General features: G+C 33.8%; 4 protein-coding genes across 4 annotated transcripts; 2 read left to right on the plus strand and 2 right to left on the minus strand.

The window, feature by feature from the left end:
- Nucleotides 1–185: 185 nt before the first annotated feature.
- TRIADDRAFT_54118 (uncharacterized protein) lies at nt 186–1,891 on the minus strand (the record flags this gene model as incomplete). Its single annotated transcript, XM_002110780.1, has 3 exons — nt 186–431; nt 573–646; nt 1,852–1,891. The coding sequence occupies 3 exons, from the start codon at nt 1,889–1,891 to the stop codon at nt 186–188; spliced, it is 360 nt and encodes a 119-aa protein (XP_002110816.1).
- Nucleotides 1,892–5,755: 3,864 nt separating this feature from the next.
- Nucleotides 5,756–8,923, plus strand: TRIADDRAFT_54119 (uncharacterized protein; the record flags this gene model as incomplete). Its single annotated transcript, XM_002110246.1, has 14 exons — nt 5,756–5,791; nt 5,890–5,969; nt 6,053–6,224; nt 6,534–6,635; nt 6,731–6,846; nt 6,940–7,066; nt 7,224–7,282; nt 7,422–7,455; nt 7,586–7,636; nt 7,711–7,924; nt 8,010–8,195; nt 8,368–8,471; nt 8,562–8,654; nt 8,819–8,923. The coding sequence occupies 14 exons, from the start codon at nt 5,756–5,758 to the stop codon at nt 8,921–8,923; spliced, it is 1,479 nt and encodes a 492-aa protein (XP_002110282.1).
- Nucleotides 8,924–9,513: 590 nt separating this feature from the next.
- On the plus strand, nt 9,514–14,068 carry TRIADDRAFT_54120 (uncharacterized protein; the record flags this gene model as incomplete). Its single annotated transcript, XM_002110247.1, has 18 exons — nt 9,514–9,644; nt 9,808–9,888; nt 9,972–9,990; nt 10,101–10,171; nt 10,262–10,406; nt 10,498–10,734; nt 10,852–10,926; nt 11,078–11,149; nt 11,643–11,808; nt 11,920–12,032; nt 12,122–12,235; nt 12,328–12,474; nt 12,563–12,628; nt 12,759–12,858; nt 12,954–13,138; nt 13,403–13,615; nt 13,690–13,765; nt 13,971–14,068. The coding sequence occupies 18 exons, from the start codon at nt 9,514–9,516 to the stop codon at nt 14,066–14,068; spliced, it is 2,109 nt and encodes a 702-aa protein (XP_002110283.1).
- A 734-nt stretch (nt 14,069–14,802) lies between these two features.
- TRIADDRAFT_54121 (uncharacterized protein) lies at nt 14,803–20,972 on the minus strand (the record flags this gene model as incomplete). The annotated part of the gene is made up of 12 exons (XM_002110781.1): nt 14,803–14,970; nt 15,223–15,411; nt 15,538–15,695; nt 15,764–15,978; nt 16,073–16,203; nt 16,312–16,684; nt 16,786–17,723; nt 17,938–18,036; nt 18,477–18,636; nt 18,945–19,047; nt 19,815–19,869; nt 20,949–20,972. The coding sequence occupies 12 exons, from the start codon at nt 20,970–20,972 to the stop codon at nt 14,803–14,805; spliced, it is 2,613 nt and encodes an 870-aa protein (XP_002110817.1).
- Nucleotides 20,973–21,214: the final 242 nt, after the last annotated feature.

Raw genomic sequence — 21,214 nt, forward strand, 5'->3', positions numbered from 1 at the left:
GTTAGCACTCGTAATCGTTTCTTACTTAATTTACCAGGTTTTACTTTTGCTAACGTTGAAGAGACGAAATGTACGAAAACGATTTTAACGTCATTTATCGACTGTAGTATTAGAAGTTGATAAATCGCGAGATCTAGTTATATGCACGTGGGCTTTACTATAATATTTTTAAACTTTATTTACTGTTAATTACTATTAATTGGAGAAGCAATTTTACATTTTGTTAAAGGTATTGCCTTGGAAGTATAGCAATTATCACAAATCCATTCGGCATTCTCTTCACTAGTTAAGTAGCCGTACGCAGACTGACTTAGGCCAGTGCAAGCGCGGTGAAACCAAACATCACAGCCACTCTCGCATAAAATAGCATCATCGTTATCATTGACTTCTTTGCCGCATGCCCCACATGGATAAGACGGTTCGTCAGGCTCCTAATTAATACGTATCAATACGTATTTTAATTCAAGATGTACTAACATTACTAAATAACATTTAGCAACATAAAAGTTTTTGTTTTCGAAAGTGGTAGCTGACGACAGCCTTATTAGAAATAGAAAGAATAAGGCAAATACCTGCTGAGGCGGTGATTCAAGTGGTTTATCTTGCTTACGGTTTTGCTTTTTGCTCCGCTTATTACTTTGATTTCCTGTGGATAGAAAAGTTTATTACGGAGTTGCTGATTTAGTTCTGTACAGTAGTATGATAAGCTTCTGAGTTACACTTCTGAGAGGTACTATTGTATCTCCTACAGTACAAGGAGATTGTTGTTGTTATTAATAGTTCAGCTCGAACAATTTTTGCATGCCATAAATACACAATTGGTGTTACATTACTGTGCTGTATCTACAGTACATGTCGATACTCGTGTAAATGAAGTTGAGGTATTGATCAATTTTGGCATTTACTGCAGTTGATCTGTCTTAAATTGAGAATTTAAAAAATTTTTCACCTTTGAATGTATCTAGTACTGTAAATTAGCGGTAAAAATATTTACAAATGCTCTAAGAATTACGAAAGAGGCATTTATCTACATAAGCAAAGTTGATACTTGGTACTTTTAAACAAGAGCAACTTGTGTCCAAAATTCTGACGCATAAGCGCAGTCAAATACAGTATATGTACATCATTTATGGTAAATCGATGTCATGTTCAGTAAAAATTTATTTGTCTAGAAAGGATAATTGTATAGTTTTCATCGTTTCTTAGCGCACAGTAGATTTTACGCCATACAGATCTAAATTACGAATGTAAAACATTAATAATTGGAACGATTTCGAATTCATTCATATGCTGTGCTGGGTCGTCTGAACGTTCGTACTGCCATCATGTTTGCTATTTACCATGTTGCAATACTGTACAGAAAAGTTGCCCCACTTTCAAACGTAGGACGCAAAACTACTCGTTAGTCAATTAAAACTGACAAACAGACTTGATTGAGCACTGTTATCGTGTTTCGATCTTACGCGTTTTTACGGTGAGTTACTGTAACGGTATAAATTGATTTACCATCTCGAGTCCTATTTTAAAGGCTAGACCAAGATGAATCATTAGACTATCTTTACACAAGGCTATGGCTAAGTGTTAATCGTCTAAAGCCTTTTACGAATACGATATACACTACTAATGGACTAGTTTGCTGTAATTCTATCATAATAGATAATAGGCTTCAATCACTTCAATGAAGGTATTACTATTCAGTTTAATCAATTTTCATTATGGTAAACTGTAAATTTAATGTCACCATGCTATTTCTGAAAATGATCAATCAATCTAGACATAGAGAGATTAACAAGCATTATGCGCTGGAAACATTCCAGAGGGCCACTACAGTATCGAAAAGTGTTGACTTACGAGTGCTTTGATTTTGTGAACGCGTTCCTTCTCTAGGCATCTCGATTAGGTGTTCAATAAATAAGATAAAAAGAGAGATTCCACTTAAAGTATATAGAAAAATATTTTACTATTGCCAATATTAAAAGGATGTCGAATAGTAGACACAAGAGTAATGTAAAAAGAAAGTCTTGCAACTCTTTCAGGCTTTGTCTACTGGCATCACTTTGTCAACTTTCGCATTTGTTGCTTAACACAGTCAAGTGGAGTGAATGCGCCTGTGCAGTGTGTCATGATGCAAAGCACGGACGTTGGGATGGAAGTACACTGGTTGTAGAGTACAAGTACTGTACTCTACCGTACCGTACGATCAGATCGGGCGAGATCCGGAATCCGGATGTACGGATGTATCTCACAGATTTCTATCTTCATCCAGATTATCACATTCAACCCTACCTAAATGGATACCTATGCATTGCAGAAAGTGAAATTGCAACTGAATAATGCTAGCATTCAATGGCAGGTATATCAATCATAGATGATAATGTTGCTCTTATAGGACGGGTATATTAAAACGATACTGTATGCTATCCGCTTAGAATCTCTTGTTTACAATGTATGTAACTTTACTCTTTGCACATCGTTAGTAGGGCTTGAGTTGTGCAGTGTCGATACAATCGACAAACATCTTCTTATGATTAATTGTTCAGCTGCAATTAAATGCTTCGATCGAATGTGATAGTATTATACAACATGCATATATAACTCGATATATTCAAATTAGTAGACGACGGACGTTTTCTACACTATTACGAGTGATGACAAGCGACTCTACAGAGCTTTGTTATTGATGAATCAATGAATAATATTGTCGTTGGAGAAGTGAAGAGATGTACAATTGAACATGCTACATGGATAGTTAATGGATTCACAAAGGATATTTATATTTTGCTATATCATTTGGTAGCCAATTACGAAACACTGTACTATAGACATGATATCAATCCGATACCGATGATTACGTATTATGAGTAGATACAACGGCTAACCGATCTAATGTTCATATTATCGTGTATAATGGTGAATTATCCTTGAACCTGCTTGTACTATAAAAATACTGGCTAAACTATGCTAATTTTAGAAATTTATGACTATTTTACATGATTCTTGTACTGAAGTGTGGTATACGATTGCTGTAATATGCAGCTGAACAGTATCTGCTAAAATGTTTCTTCTACTATGTTATCAATCTTAATCATTTTATTTATGTGATAAATTCTTAAAACAAGGCCATAAGCGAATTATATAATAGCATTCGACAAAAACAAGATAAAATAACAACTAATACCGAAACCAAGGTTAGTTGATACACTGTCCTTGTTTAACATTTTATGACATATCCTATTTACTAAAAATCAGCCGCACATTGCCATCATATCGTAAAATATGCCTGTATCTCATCTTGATAGTACGAAGCAATAAAATTGTTATGGGAGAATGTTAAAGCCGAAACTGATACTGCTAGATCAGCAAGTTGTTATTATATACTGAAGTTGATCGAATGTGGCCAAATGGACTACCAGTATGCAGTACAGAAAATGATCAGTTATGCTATATTCATAAAGTAAATATATCTTTCATATAAATAAATTTTTACATTTTATGATACTAGCTCCATTTCTCGCTTTATTAAACTGAGTGATATAGTGATAGACGTCGACTTACCTCATTCAAATATTAACTATTATATATATATATATATATATATAAAAATTAACAGAATAGAAAAAATGAATGTAAAGTATTGTACTGTCAGTACGTTTAAAAATCGAACAGAGTGCAAAGTAATATGATGTCGTTTTTATAAAAGTAAATAAATTCTGTTTTTGCAATATTACAGTTACTGCACAACAATTCGAATAAATACTTTAAATACCCTATATATTCTGTTATGAAAGGCATCCTTCAACGGCCCTGCATACCATTTCAAAGATGCTACAACTTCATCCAATTAGCAACGTACAATTCAGTGAAGGAAGCAATTTAAACCAACTCAGGTTTGAAAAATATTTAATAAAGATATTACAATTTTTTTCTGGCTAAATAACAATTTCTACATGTATATTAAATTTTATTTTATATAGCGTAAATATGTCGATACATTGATATATAATTCGTGTAAAATTTCTTACCTTAGATTCTCAAATCACCCTTTCATAACGCTATTAGTACAACGGGATAATTTATGGCCAATGGTCATGACAGAAATTGAGGAAATTTTATGCTCACGTGATAAAAAGTAATCAATCATATTTTTATCGTATTGACATTATGCTTCATAATATTATTGACTTCTATAATAATCGAAAGTTTTGAACGTTATGAACGGCTTATGTACTCGTACGGGTACATCGAATGTAACGGACATAACGTATGATTCTACTATGATGTAAAGATAAAATCTTAATCCAAGGCAGTAAATATAAAATAGCGTTCTATTTAAGAGAAGCACCATGATACTTACTATAGAATTTAATTTACATAGTTGTTACTAAATGATCTGTAAATAAAAAATTAGATTTTTTTGGTTAAAATTATACTTACCTATCAATGTTACCTGGGTAAAAAATATTTTCAATTTTCCAATTAATAATGAGTTCAATCTAAAAATACTTCACTATAGGATCGCCCAAGATGCATTGGAGTTATTGCAACCTGTCCTAATCTATGTACTAATCAAGCCTGCACTAACACCAAACTTACAGTTAATGAAGCAAAGATTACAGAACCTACTCATCCATGAAGTCATGCGTCACAAAAGTAGAGGAGACTTACTAAATTTTCTGTTAAAATTGCCGCCGATAATGCTATCTTACCGTGTAAGTTTAATCTTTCTAATAATAAATATTTTACCTTACAAGTAATCGATTTCATCTCATTTTTACTGAATTTATATAGTTTGAAAATGATGATTCACTTTATGATGCCGCTACATTTTGTTGTTACCTTGCTGACTGTACCCTTTGTTTGCCACGCCTGAATGGTATAAAAATTTTTTACCCTAATTATTATAGTACTGCAATAGTAAAAATTACAGGAGAAATAGCGACGATTTCGTATATCAAGATTATTCCGTGAACATTTCTTATTATTCTTTCAAATAATATAAAATACTTATTTTTTCGTTTAGTAAATAGTTTACTGATGGTAAGGCGATACCTGATGGCAATTTCCTCCGAATTTATACAAAGGCATCATTATAACATCTCGGCCTACATCGATTTGCTGTTAAAGATTGCCTTAAAATCGCCCGAGGTATCTATATCTATAAGTACTATTGGTATCTATAATAAGTTACAGTATTAGACTTAAGAAAAGACATGGCTCCAACTTCGTATTGATTCAATCACTCTTTTTGATGATGTGTAGTCATCATGAAATATAAAATTGAATGATTAGCTCTCTTATATATTATCTGCGAATGTTTTAATTCTTGTAATATATCTATCAGGTTTTTACAAATATGGCATCCATTTCATTTATTAGTTGGCTCCTACTAGAAGTACCAGTTGATTATTGTCTATCCGCTTTACGAATAGGTTGTATAAAGCATTAGATATTACATTATATCTCAAATTTCTTCGAAATAAATTCTAAATTTTGATTCATCATTACTACTTTACTACCAACACACAATGTAGCTGATATCATCACTCGTTCGGCCAAACAGCACCATCCTTCATTAATGCCATGTTTGGACATATTTGTGTTGCCATTGGTCAACCTTTTATCTTTACCATCGCATGACGATCAAAGTTTTATCTTCGACCACGTAACGGACATTAAGCAGTTATCATATCAGCTACTAGATACAATAAGCAATATTTGTATAAATACTTCTTATGAGATGTTAACTAGTACAGAAATGACTGAAGATGAATATAAAGATAATGAGAATGAGGTAATAATGGTCTATCACTCGTTACGAGAATCGTACACTTTGAGATCCTGACCGTTTATAGCATTCTTGAAGTTTTATAATACTTTACTGTTCAACAGGATGAAAATTTTTCCTCCATTACGATGGGAAACTTGCCTACATTTTTCTGTTTTAGTAGGAATATTGAGATAATCAAAAGGTGAATATCTACCCTTCTTACTAATGTATATTAATATTATACTGTAATATTAATCTTGACTCTCTCCGTTTGTTAACTAATAGGTCATCAATTGCTTCTGTGGCCTGGCTTGATTCAGTGGACAAAGTTTCTCATGATATCTTATCTAAACTTTGTACAATTATCATAGGATCATTCCTATTTAATCCTCAAGAGATAGTAATCTCTGCCGCTATAAATGCAACCACTAGACATTGCCGAAATTGTCCAGATCAGGTCAGTGTTCTTGGCTATTCCTATTTTATAGATATTGTCTGGTATTATTACTTGATATATGATATTCAAACCGTTGATTCTCACTGCAACTTCACGATCTTGGAAATTACAGGTCCTTTATTTCCTTTCCGCAATGCTTTACAAAATCAATAGCGACTGCATGCCCGCTACACGTCTTAACATACTATATTGTATTCCGAAATTAGCCACACACAAAGTTTGCTTACAATTGCTTAAGTTGCTTCTTTATAATCAGGTCTATAACTCGTTGATATTTTTTAACCTTTTTCTTACTTTCTATTTCCTAAGGTTAATACAGGACCTGTATTGACAGTTCTTACTATAATGGCAACGAATAATGACTTGAAAGCTATCGGAATACGCTTACTGACAGAGTTATGGCTACAAGAAGTATAACTAATATGCGTATTTCGCAAACCATGAAACTTAACTTTATATCATTATTCTATCTGAAAATGTAATTCAGAGAATTTTTTTAAATTTAGGAGCGAATCTTTCCAAATTTATTAGATATACTTGAAAGATGTAATTATAACAAACATGAACAGGATGACTACCAAATTGCTTGTTCATTATCTATTCGAGAAATATGCAAAATCAGGTTCTCTAATTTTCTGTTGGAACTTTTACTTACGGACCGATATTGCCCATGTTTAATTGAGTACACTCATAACTGATTACCTATTGTCAATAGGCCGAATACCTATGGCAAAGATACTCTACCATTAGTGGCTAAAATATTGGCTCCGTCCAATGGTGAAGTAAATATTATCAGTAAAGCAGCGGCACTGGAAGGGTTGTATTATCTATGTGAAGCTAAGGTTAGCTTTGATAGAAAACAATATTTCTTACTTTCCTAAATTAGTCTTTTTAAGGTGTAATCATAATATGTTATATAATTAGAAAGCTGAATACGATATAACTAGAAATTAGGCAATGCAGATCATTTTATAAATTACGGACAATACTTCTGGGTAGGTCGTGGACCTAGTTACCGTCTGGAATGTTTTCGTTGTCCATTTATCTGGCGATCACCGGTTAGAAGTCGTCCTGTGATCTCATTAGTGATTATAAAAAATAATATTGTATGATGTGCGGACAAGACAGTAACAAGATTATATTATTTAGAACACCCGTCGCTACTCGAATGTGTAATTTATTGTCGTTACTTCCAAGACTAGCATATATTCAAAAAAGTGCCAAATATGAGGTAATGGCGGATACTACAGTGATGTACAATTACTTTCCACCAGTTTTAAGTACAATATTGATAGATACATTTCATTTGCTATGTCTTGACGCGTTTTCGCTTGGATATCCGACTATTGCGAAAATTATAGGAATTTAACAATCAAGCATTACAGAAATTATGGCATTACACATTATTTAAGGTTAGGCGTTAATAGATTGGATTCATATTTAATTATGTACTTTTTAAAATTCATGAAGTTTGCCATACTTACAGGAAAAAGAGATAAGACTCGCAGCATTTACGGCATTGGCAGAATTTTCACTAACACAAATGAATATCACTTGCTTGCCGACCATTTTGAAAGAAATTTTGAAAAGAAGTTCAAAAGACCATAGTTTGGAGAGCGATGAGACGAACACTAATCAGTTATTATCTGGCCAAGATATCTGTAACCTCATTCTTTATTACCCTAATGATTGTTTGCCAGGTATTCATCGTGATGAAGTAATGTAGCCAATTCTTTTTCTCACATTATGGCGTAGCTTATCAGGGAGTTCTCTATAATGTCATAGGTATTGAACCTTGGATCACTCAATTGATAAAAGAGGATTTAGAAGCGCTATGTCATGCTGATATCTATAAGGCAAACCGCAAATCTGAGCAGGGTGACGCTAACTCAATTTACGAATCAATATCAGTAAAGTTATGGAAGGCCTATCAGGCTTGTAACAATCAAACGATGTTATCCAATCTAGCAGGTAAGTAATGCTCCTCTAAAAGATTTTACTGGAGGTATCGCTACAGATTGTTCTTTCTTCTATTTAATAATTAGTTGTTGATTGCTTAGATTTAATAACGATTCCAAATGTTAATTACACATATTGCAAGACTAACTTTATTTTTTATATTGGCAACGCTTTGATCACTTAGGAGGTCTACTATTCGCATATGATCCACGAATTAATTACGATTCTGTAGATGATGAAAAAAACTGTCATTATTATCTTAGTATGCTAGAGAGCGCATTGTTTGAGGTACTATCCGCTGTAATTTCTTATTTAAGTTAAAATTATAGACAACATTATACTCAATATTAACATTGTCTACTTTGGCATCTTTGTTAGATCACATTCGATCCAACAGACTGGTACGCTATTATTCATTTACTAATGGCTTGGAGTGATTTTATGAATCGCGTGATGCAAGCTTGTATTGAGGTATGTGTAGTTGTGCTGATAATAAATTTATAAACACAATCAGAAGGAATGCTTATATTCTAAGAAACGTAATTTGAATACTGCTAGCACTTTCATGTGAAATAATTCGTTAGCGTAAAATCAATAAGTAATAATGATCTGACCCACATTTGTATGCTAATTAGTACCATAAATCTCAAATACTGATGCGCTCTACTAGTGGAGATGCACAAAACGAATTAAAGGATGAAACGGAAGAAACATTGTTTAGGTGTTGTTTAGAAATCTAATAATAATCGTCCTTATGTTAGAATTTACATTCAGTATCGATATGTTCTTATATTTCTTATAGAACTACTGTGTTAAGATCTTATCTGTTTTATATATATTCTAATGCTTTGCTTCAGAGTTCGAGAAGACATTGTCAAGCGATTGAATGCGGCATTTAAGTTAGTAATGAGCAAAATCACTTTTTCGAGTCATACGTGAACGTATTTTAGCTAATTACGGTAATGTAGGTAACATAGTAATACTATCCCTCTGCCCCACATTAACGAAATGTATTATAATAGAAATATCAGCAAAATCCAAGCTAATGTAATATTGGCCCTGGGTGGTCTAGCTGTGTCTCTCTTAAATCATATCGAATCAAGTGAAAGTGATCGGACGAATCATCGTGAATGGTTGATAGCATTAGCTGATCAACTTTTAGATATATATAAAGGGCAAACCACCTCAAAAATTAGTAGTAACTTAATTTTAGAGGTATTCTAGTAAATTAAATTTTAAAACTACATTCAATTCATTTTATTAACGGCAAAACTGTGTTTAACATGAGTTATGATAATATGTTTGAATTATTAAGAATTACTCTTCCGTGATGTCACCAGTCGTTCGAGGGTGTGCTGCTCTTTCACTTTCTCAGCTGATAGCACATTTAGCAGAAATCGAATCAGAAAAATCACAGCTTGTTATGTATGCTTTAACAGAAGAATTTGCAACTACCAATAGGTGAGATACGACGTGAGAAGAATAAGCTAACAGTAAAATTTACATAACCGCTCAAAAACTTTTATGAAGTTGATTAAACTACAGTTATCTAGAATTCTGTATTGAAATGCATGTTAGAGAAACTTTCTATGTCATTAATATATTGGCTCTTTTTAACCTATAGGGATAACAGTTCTCCATTTCTGCTTCTATCGAATACTGCATTAGGGTGTCTGATAAACAAATTACTATCAGCTCCTAGTAGGTAAGTTTTCGCAATCTCCTTTATAAAATAGATTGTGACAAAGATGACTTGCAATAACTTTTTTTATCCCGATTTAAATTTAGTGTGACCGCAAATCCAAAAGTAAGTAGTAATATTTCTTTATTTAAGTTAAGGAATTGCTTTATTTATCGTAACTAGCACCGGCTTTCAGTGATAGTGACTGAATAACCATACTATTTTTGATAACCTAGTTGCATATCAACATATCCATAGCCATAAAATCGCTACAGGATGCTGTGTGTGATGATACCTTTAAATTCAAGTAAGTCAGTAGCTTATTTTGATATCTTTGATGTTATTTGGTGTGTTTAGCGTATATCTTATATCATAATTATTCACAATATGTCTGAAGAAATGAAGCTGCTTGCAGCTTAGCTATTGCTGTCGCTAAATTTTCACGGCATGAAGACAATTTTAAATCCGTATCGGAGATTAAAAATATCTTAATTCAGAAGCTGAGTGAATGTAGCAACCAGTGTGATCAAAATCTTGTCCAAGTATGTATTGATAGTCGGAAACTATCTCGTTTTTGCGAAATTGATTAGTCAATAAGTGCATTATTAAAATTTTTGATCTGAAAATTATCAGAACCTCACTTATTCTCTAGCGATGATAATTTCGACAATGATACGAAATGAATGGATAAGTGCTAGCGAAATTTCACAACTAGATGATATGATTTCTAACATTATGGCTGGAACCGAGTCTATAAATCAGCGAGCTATTGGTATGCTGATGCGATCGTATCAAGTTTTGAATATTTCGGAATTAAACAATAAAAGTCTGCAAAAATTGCAAGAATGGGGAAATATACTCAAAGGACAGGTAGATACCATAATTAGTCAGCCGTTTATCTATATATTTTATAAGGATCTCGGCATACCTTGCGTATTACAAAAATGGAGCTGCATCTGCTTTATTTTGCAAATTTTTTTTGGTTAGATCGTTAGTGCAGATGCTGAATTATCAATACTTGCAGGTCTGTGTGGATATTTTGGCAGTGAAAACATTTGGACCGTAAGTAAAAATTAGCTCGCGTACTGTTAATATCGCAAGCAGGCCTAGCCAAAGTTATGAAATAATAAATCGATTTTATAAATTAGCTCATGTTAAGTGGTTAATATTGCGAAAGTGCATACAAACTTAACGAAGATTAATTACGATATAGCGTCAATCGCAAGTCCTGTATACCGCTAAAGAGCTGTTATTCATTAAAGGCGTGTACCATAGATTAAACAAGGTAAGTTATACTCGCTACGAATCTAACTACATTCATCAGAACAGTGTCTGACAGGTAACACTTGGTAATTACTGTTATTAATGTTGTCGGCAGTTATTAAAAAAATCTAATGACTATCACCAATCTGGGAAAGCTGCCTGGCTGATGGGAATCGTTTCATCTGTGTTAAAGCCGGTTCTGAATGTTAACATAAACTGTAATTGATTTCGGAATTGATATCATGGTTTTAGCTTGTTTGTGAATTTATAGAGCCTATACTATTTTAGAACTAAATCTAGAGTAAAGGGTATTTCATGTTTTTAATTTCACTACCGTTGCGATAGTTTGCACTGATTACCAGTACCTGGTACGAGCTGATATATTACCCAATATATTCGAAACATTACGGCAAGCAGCTGCAAGTATTAGAACCAATAATTATAATTGATATATTTGTGTACATATACTTTCTAATTAATACGGCTTGCATAAATTTTAATGCTTTACAACTGAGATACAAATGCACTATGTGTTATGCATGATAGAAGATTTTGCCTCTATGCCTGCAGAAAAGGTCAAAGCAACATTATCATGCTTACTTGAAGCTACTAAGAATGAATCCGTTTCCCTACCACCAGCGGACTGGTCTTCTATTCTAAATCATATTGTAGAAATTGACAGTAAGTTATGACTAGCAAACTTGCAAATACTTTTGTAAGCATCTTAATAGGAAATAATACATGTAGACTGAAAGGTTTTATTTAATTTTTTAAATCAATTGCAACGTACAGGAAGCCAGGAAATGGAAGATATCTGCTTAGAATTTGCACTGCAGAATATTAAATCTGGAGCTCTAAAATTTCTTCATGATAGGATAGCGCCATCTAGATTTCGCACGCTTTCGGTAGTAGTTTTGTAATTTCTATCATTATCATCAATTTATATGCGTTTGGCTTTAAATGTCAGACATTTATCTTTCTGTTCTATCTTTAGCATCGTTCCAAATGTACATTGTTGTCATCTTATTTCACTATGATGACTGCCGTACCTGAATGGCAAATACAGTCTTTTACTGAAGGCCCATTCCGAGATTCTTTCGATCTTTTGGTAATTATCAGATATAAAGGAGCAATATACTGTAAAAACTAGCTTTCTTTTTAACTAAGATTTTATCTTTATATCCGATTTTTAACAATTAGAAATCCGATTCGCTGTTGGTTACCAATGCTTTCATAGGATTAAGTCAAGCACTGAAGAATAAGTCGCACATTTATAAAAATTGCATGAACTGTATCATTAGCTGCCTTGATTCGATAGTTAGTAATTGGACTATAGAACAAATTACGGTAAGATATGACCAAAATTTTTCAATGGTTAATAATAGTAATTTAAAATCGGTACGTCATATTGAAACCACTACAATCGATTTTATAGCATCATAGAATCTTTTTCGAATGTTTATCCTTGTTATCGGCAGTAGAGATTAGGCTATTATTAAAGGTATGAATAGGATAACCTAAGTAAGCTATGATAAAGATCATGTAAATAATAAAACTTTGTACGCATACTATACTAGACTGTATTAACCTTGATTTTGATTTATTTATACCATAACTTTGATAATGACTAGGGTCAATTTAGTAAAGACATTAGCATTTGTCATCACTTGGTTAAACTATATAATTATCCAGTAGAATTTTTGAGTGCCTATTTGCCATGGACAATTCAGGGTAATATCGCGCTACAATGTATACGAGTATATTACAGCCTCGATAAAAGAAATGCTAAGATTGTTTTTCATGTTTTTTGCAAATACCGTCTTTAGAACATCATGACATGACTGAATTGGACATAGCTTTGCTAAGTACTATCGAAACCATACTATGTTCCAGCAGTAATGCCATCGATACCCATCAGAGTCAATTTACATTGGAATGGCTTGTAGAACAATTAAATCCCATGAGTGACTTTTTACTAAACTTACAAGTTACTTCCAATGATTTATCCAAGGTATAACCTACCTTTTCGCTAGTTATGATATATCATGGAATATAGCTTACAGCAAATGTAATAAGTATTCGCTCTGTTAGTGTACTATAACATTTATTTTGTTTTAAATAGATGTTAGAATGGGCATATACGTACGAGTAGAATTTTTTGTTCTTTCTTCGCGTGTTAAAGCCACAGTTATTTATATTTATTACTTTCAACTAAGTAAACTTACTATGCTATGTAAAAGTCTTACAGTAGTCATTTATTGATTTCTTATTATAGGTAATAGTGGATTTTCTGGCCGTTATCTGCTCCGTTTTGATTTGCTTAGATCAACAAACGAAGATACTATTTTACTTTTATCCTTTTAATTGTCAGCTCCAGTTACATGATCGATTTGTAGGTAGTTCCACGATTGTAGAGCGTCTCGCTAAATATCTACCCGATCGCATTAACCAGCTTTCAAGTCAGGCCTCTTTATATCTAAGTCAACCGGTATATACAGTAGTTTAAGAAGCTTATATTTTTGTTCTACTCAAGTAATCAATCAATATCTTTAATATTTCTAGTTATTGAATTGGTTTACTGATTTGCGTCAAAACTTTGGCGATCAACTAACGAAGCCATTGCGTCTAATTTTAAATGGTAAGGTTATTAAAGTAATTGATGAAAACTAGTTTTGTATAACTGTTAAATCATATGCCTTCGAAATAATGACAAGCTATTGCTTGCGATATATTCAAAGTATATATATGATACATACCGAACAGATGTATTGTATGTACTGTACACGTATCTGCTAATTTATATTTACAAGATAATTTTTACAATTCATTCTTTCATACTGTAGCATGTGAGCAAAGCTGCCTTGGTACTAATAAAGAAATTCAATTGAAAAATACATCTAAATATTTATCCCATGTATTTCATGATATAATATCTAATTGATTCAAGGACTACTCGAAAATGGTAATCTTAATTCAAATACATAGGCAATTAGGCATGCATTGCATACCCGACTATCCACAATGAAATCTATCAAAACCATTTATTGTAAACTGTTACCTAAAAAGCGCATAGAAATCAATAAACTGGATATCAAAATTTTTAATTAAGCGCAATGCTTTATTAAATAATATCTAAATTTATCGATTTTAGCAATATAAGTTACGAATGGTATTCGCCCACCTGCCTTAAATAACGAAACTCTCATGTTGAACATACCCTATTCTAGGATACAAAAATGAAAAGTAGTAAAGCACAAAATGGATGGTTACAGAACCGAAGGAATGCGTGCATGCTGTGTTTCACACCAACACATTTTAAATTACGGCAACAGAGTACAATTTGAAGTATTCGCACTGTATAGTAGAAATTTTGATGATATACATAGCTATTCCTACAACGAAGGTTGAACCGATATACAAACAGCAGCAATACAATTTATCACACATTACTTGATTAGATAAAGGATACTGACGGCTTTACATAACATTGAGTTTGGAATTCCCATAAAAAGATTTATTAATTCAATGGTTACTACTAAAGTTATCACTTTGCTATATATATACCATCGAGAAAATACGCTTATCAAAAATGTCGCAACACACACTACAATCCATTATACTTGTATTCATATGCTTGGTATCTAGTCAGTGAAACTATTACAGATGTAAATTATATTATGAATGCAAAGGGTCAGCAACGATCTTAGCATTGTATTTTCTACCAATCAAGTCAACTTGTAGACTTTGACCCGCTTCTTTAACTAGATGTGGTGGCAAGTAAGCAAATGCTATTCCTTTCTTGGCTTCATAATCGAAACCACCGGAAGTAGTATAGCCTTGAACCTAAAGAAAAGAATTGAAATAGATTAGATTCCCAGTTAAGAAGGACGGTATTTAAGGAACTCAGTATTGCTTAATAATATTGTCTCTCTCAATATTAGGTGAACGCAATTACTAAGTGAGAGGATCTTAAATCCAGTCTTTCATATACAACAATAATGTTGCATAAGTACAGTATAATTAATTAAGAAATGTAGCTAAGGTCAGGTTAGATATAAAACTGGAGGCCATAGCAAGGATGTGAAGAATACTTACCGCATCGTTGACCCAAATAGATTCATTTCCTTCAGCGTCAACGTCAAAGGTATCTACGTTTAAAAATACCAACTGACGTGATGCTTCTTTAAGCTTTTCTGCTAAAACCGCTTCTTTTCCAATGAAAGGTTTTGTAAAATCTATGTATTTTTCTAGACCAGCTTCTATAGGATTGGTATTGACACTAAACTAAAATTATGAAATACATTTGACAGATAATTAACTCCATTTCACTACTTCGGCATCTCTCATGTGACCGCGTGCATATTAACACCGTAATTTATAAAAAATTTAGTATTCTTGTATATGAATCACCTCAAGGCCAAGAGCTCTAATACCAGCTTTCACTCGCAAATTACTTAGTGCATAACTACCAACATGGCCTATATCAAATTCACTTCCAGCTTCCCACAAGTTGTTATGAAGGGCTTCCATGTCACTAGATCTAACATAAAATTCCCAACCAAATTGTCCTAAAAAAATTCCGACCGGCTTAGAACGAACGTATTAACATAGTAGCTAATATATTGCATTTTTAAACCTGTAAACGACATAGCTACAGCTCCAACTTCGACACCATTAATTAGCACCATCTGGCAAGTGTGATTAGGAAAGTTTGCTTCACTGAAGTTAGAACTTCCAGTGGCTTTTGCTAATATTTCGCGAGATTTTGGCCCAGAAATTGCTAAACAATTCCATTCTTCAGTTACGTTGTTAATTTCGACGTCGTATTCTGCAGAGTTTTCTATCAACCAACTACGTAATAAAAAATTAATTAATACGCTATAGGAGCAATTTTGCTAATTTGAACTATGTAAGTAAGAAAATAGAATAAATCTCGAACTGGTACCGTAAATGATGCTTCTCAGCTGCGGCTCCACAAGTCAAAAAGAAATTATCTTCTTCAAGTCTTAGTACTTCGTATTCACCATAAACGCGTCCTTTTGGAGTTATCATGTGAGACACATTAACTTGGCCAACCTGAATAGAAGCGTACGAGTGCAATATTTATTTTTTAAATAATTGTAAGATGACGAATGCTGTCATGTATTGCTAACATGACTTTCTTTGAATGCATTATTTATATACCTCGGGTAATTTGTTAGCTAGTACTTTACTTATAAATTTGGCAGCATCTTTGCCCTTCACAGTAACTTTACCATAAGATGAAAGATCGTACAAGCCAGCCTTGTTAAGAACAAAGTTACATTCTCTACCAACAGGCCCAAACCAATTTGTTCTTTTATAACTAGGTATATATCCAGGTACATCACCGGGAAGACAGAACCAATTTGGAACTTCCCAACCAGAACGAAAGCCGTAAACAGCACCATGGTTAGACAGACTAGAATAGAGTCCACTGACTCTCGATGTCGGACGCCCGGCAGGTCTTTCTTCTTTAGGATACATAATCATGTTATTTAAACCATAAGATTCACTAACTTTATCAAATAGATAATCCCTGGATAAATAAGTAAATGTCAAATAAGTCAATGTATCACTTATATCAATATCCTAATTATTTGATATGCAATATTGGGAGATCGTTACACTATGGCTAACCTAGTCGCCCAAGAATCAAAGCGAGCACCATCAGTCTCCATTAAATCGTAAGGAGGTTCACCATCTACAATCCAATCTGCTAAATATCGGCCAGCACCACCTGAATGAATGATACCATACCCAAAACCAACAGCATTCCAATAATTTCTTAATTCTGAAACAGGTCCGATTAATGGAATATTCTCTGGTGCAAAAGTTATAGGTCCCGAAATAAGGCGCTGAATGTCAGCATTAGCAAAAGCCGGAAAGCGAGACATGGCAATATTGTAGTGATCGACAATACGATCAATATCAGATTCGAATAGTTCTTTGCCAAAATCTGGCGGAACACCTTTATCATACCAATCCTTGCATACCACCATTTTATGAGGAGCTTCATAAGGTCCTACTACTAAAGCATCTTTCTCTTGTCTGAAATAATACGAGCCTTCCAGATCCCTCATAACCGGTATTTCACGTTTAAAATCTTTAAACTCTGGTATGCTACCAGTAACACAATATTGGTGATGAATAGCGACCAAAGGTAAATCTAAGCCAACCATTTGTCCAATCTTTCGACCATAAAATCCAGCAGCGTTGATAATATGTTTGGCAACTAGCATGCCTTGATCAGTATGAACTTCCCATCGTTTGTCAGGTCGTTGTTTCAAGTCGGTTACAGGTGTATTGACATAAATTTCTGCGCCATACTGTCTAGCACCAATGGCTAATGCCTGAGTCAGTGAATAAGGGTCAATATGACCATCATTTGGGTTATACAATCCAGCTAAAACCGAATCAATATTGATAATTGGACATAATTCTTTAATTTCTTCGGGTGAAACTATCCATTGAGGTGCTTTGTTCCATCCGTGACGACTCATGTGATAGTAGATTTCATTGACACGTTCTGGTGTTGTAGCCAAGCGTAGGCTTCCAGGCTTATGGAAACCAACGTCCTAGTAAACAATGATTTTGTGCTCAGCTATAAATTCTATTCATTTTATAATAGGAGTCTAAAATTTGTTATTGATTTCTTTTAATTTTTCAGTAATAGAGTATGATATTTAATAATTAATTGCTAGTCTTGCAAATGTACAATAGTAGTAATAATGGATATATTTTACGTAGTAGAAGATTGTATAAACATAAAATGTAATAATCGATACTTACTTGGCCCGTTTCTGCTTCTAAAACATTAAAGAGGTTAATACTATCCCAATGAATTCTTTTAAGATTAATACCAGGATGGAAATAAGTTGCTAATCCAGCCTATAAGTAGATTAATTTTGTAAATAATAGCATAATTGTCAGCAATACGCATAGAATAGTAAATAAGGGTATATTTCATAAGGTAGGATATTTGATTGATGTATCACTTTTATTTTTTGACTATTTAATATTTATTTTTTAGGGGATAAATATGACTATCTGGTAGTATAGCATCATATACGCGTAGAGATACAGCATCGACCCACGAGTAATTTCTAGATCATGGGCTACTAGTACTGTAGTAGGTACTTTAAGTTAATTATCAAGTAATAGTATAAGTAATGTTGGCTATTACCGTAGAGTAAGCATACAAATACGCATGCAGTAGTGTAGTTAAGATAATAATTTCCACTTAACATCATTAGAAAGAGTAATGATATAGGGATAGTACGCGTATAGGCAATTAACGGAGCTGTCATTTCACCCATGAATATAATTACCGCGTGCCATGTTGATCCAGCAGTTAATTCTGACTTTTCTAGCAAGACAACATCTTTCACTTCTCTCTTGGCTAAATGATATGCAATACTTGCACCTACAGCTCCTCCGCCAATAACAACAGCATCGCATTCATCGCTTTGGCGTTTGCTTAACGATGATCTAGAAAAGGAGAACCATCAAGATCTATATCGACTGCAAGGTATTCATACTTAACGGTGATCCTTGATTAATTCATTATTAGGACGACTTTTGTATGTCTTCATTACATGCAATAGGCATACAATATAAGTAAAGCTACATTAAAAGTAGATTTAACGCAATACAGTGCATAGTGCATATATACGAGCTACGTCTGATGGCAAATCAATCATATCATTTGTTATTATAGCATGCTATTATTTTGCTGTTACAGAAGAGGTAGAGTGCTTTACATCCTTGTATTTTTTTTCCCTCTTTTAATGTCTTACCCTAGTGTCGAAGCGAAACGCTGAGGACCAAGCTTGAGTAACGACTGGCTCTTTAAAGCAGCCCTGCCACAATTTCTCAATGATGCAATGGATAGCATAGTTACTGCATTAATAGAAGATAATAAACAAATACCCGTTCAACATGATTGACATGCCCGTGTATAAGCGCTACAATCATTTTGGAAAATATTGAACACTGCAATCCGTTTCCTTTCATGTACAATCTCAAGACTAGCACTAAACCCATACGAATATAGTTGTAGTACTAGTAATATCATGATTTGTGCTATGCATTGGCTGCAGTAGAATACAGCATGTCAACAATATCAAAAGTTCAAAACACTTTTTTTACAGTATTATTTGCTGCGCAATTTTATCTTATCCTAATGAAGGAGTAGGACTGTCTATTATCTCCTCTCTTGCACTTATTAATCTATTTATTATTATGTTATCGTCAGCATCAGCATTGGTGATCTCCTGTCGTATGGGCTTGCACTATCGACTGTATTTCTCAACTATCAACATACTAGCGTTCGGTAGAAAGTAGCGTCATGATGCGATTTAGCACTTTAGCAACAGCATCCAAGCTGCAAGAAAGAGTAGGTCAACATTTTGTCAAAGCTGTAAAAATAAATATTACTATGAAGTTAAGAGTACATAACTATCTATCCATCATTAACTGGATCCTGATAAGCTTTTAATCTGTTGTATTCCATGTAGAAACAAGAAAAAAAAAATTTGCAAATCTCAACTTACGAGGCTTTAGGTTGGGATCAGCAAGGCTGCGGCGACGAGAAGACTCTTAAGAGTTGACGCCTGGAACTGACTTGTACGCAGTTCAATTTAATAGTTCACTGCTACAGTACATACTTGGTGCTTGCTTGTGGTCTTTCGTACTTGGTACTTTTCTCTCATAGGCTAGTCCCTGTTTGGGTGCAGGAGGTCTACTATACAGTACAATCGAGTACAGTACTGTACACTGTACACTGTATAGTACTGCTTGAAGTCATATGGGCGCTGCCTCTGCAAACTGTAAAAACTGGATTTTTTTTCCACCAACAAGAGCATCAATTAATTATATATTATACTGTATTGATTTATTTATTTATTGAAGAGTATAATGTCGATATACTGCATAAAGAATGATGATCATCATAATAATACAGGAATAGTAATAACTACCAGTACTTCTTGTTTGCACTCTATTAACATAAACAGTACTATACGTATGCCATAAGCTAGCGAATTATGTTCCCGCTCACCCGCCCGTCATCAGGCGACGATTTTTACTTTATTTGACATTTGATGGGAGGCAATTTCTACTAATCTGTGTTGCTATTATACAGTACAGACTTTAGATGCCAACCTTGTTGCCGTATGAATCGATTCCTATAATCTATCCTAGCAACTTATGGCAAAAATAGACTAATTCATTGAATCGATGTATACCTTATGGCGAATTGATTAGCGTACAGTATATTGCATATGCAACATTCTGCTGATCTCATTTCAAGGGCACCCTGCAGAACAACTAAGATTGCACAACACAATTACCCAACAACGTTTTTTTTTTTTTCCCCTCCGCACAACACGTGGATTCATTATAGAATTATAGGAAGAGAGAAAAACGTTTTACGGAGTACTGCAGTCCCGAAGTCGACTACTCTTCCACTTAGTGCTTGTCTCTTTTTATTTTGGGATTATTTTTTTATTTTTTTTTGGATTCACTGTCGTCCTCTGCCTTTACGGTGTAGACCACTATTATAACAGGTGTTAGGTGAGTTGGCAGAGATGAAAAAAAAAAAGAAGCATCCTATGTCTCCATTTCTCCGGTGAAATCAGTTGCACCAAATTGCAATAGCATTTGTCTTCTTGTGCCAAACGGTAATGTTATTATTGACACATGCGTACGTCATGGCTTATGTTGACAAATCAAGTAGTAAATTAATTAATTCAAATAGGGCCAGTGAACAGCTCTCACACCGGCGTCGTGTATTGACTCACTTCACGGCATTGTACTCTAATCATGGTGTCAACCTACACTATGGTCAAGTACGATACATACGTGTACAGAGGGCTGAACTGTACAACAGACGCCCCCCCAAAAAACTCCTCTTTTTATTGTTTACATAACCAGTTATACCGGTTGCAACGTTCCAACGAAGACATGGTTAACCACTGTCCATGTTGCTCATGATCAACCGACTGTATCATAATACTGCAAAACAATGCACCACACATGCGTAATACTATTATAATATTATTATCTA

The sequence above is a fragment of the Trichoplax adhaerens genome, genomic scaffold (assembly GCF_000150275.1).
Source record: "Trichoplax adhaerens TRIADscaffold_3 genomic scaffold, whole genome shotgun sequence".
Lineage (NCBI taxonomy): Eukaryota > Metazoa > Placozoa > Uniplacotomia > Trichoplacea > Trichoplacidae > Trichoplax > Trichoplax adhaerens.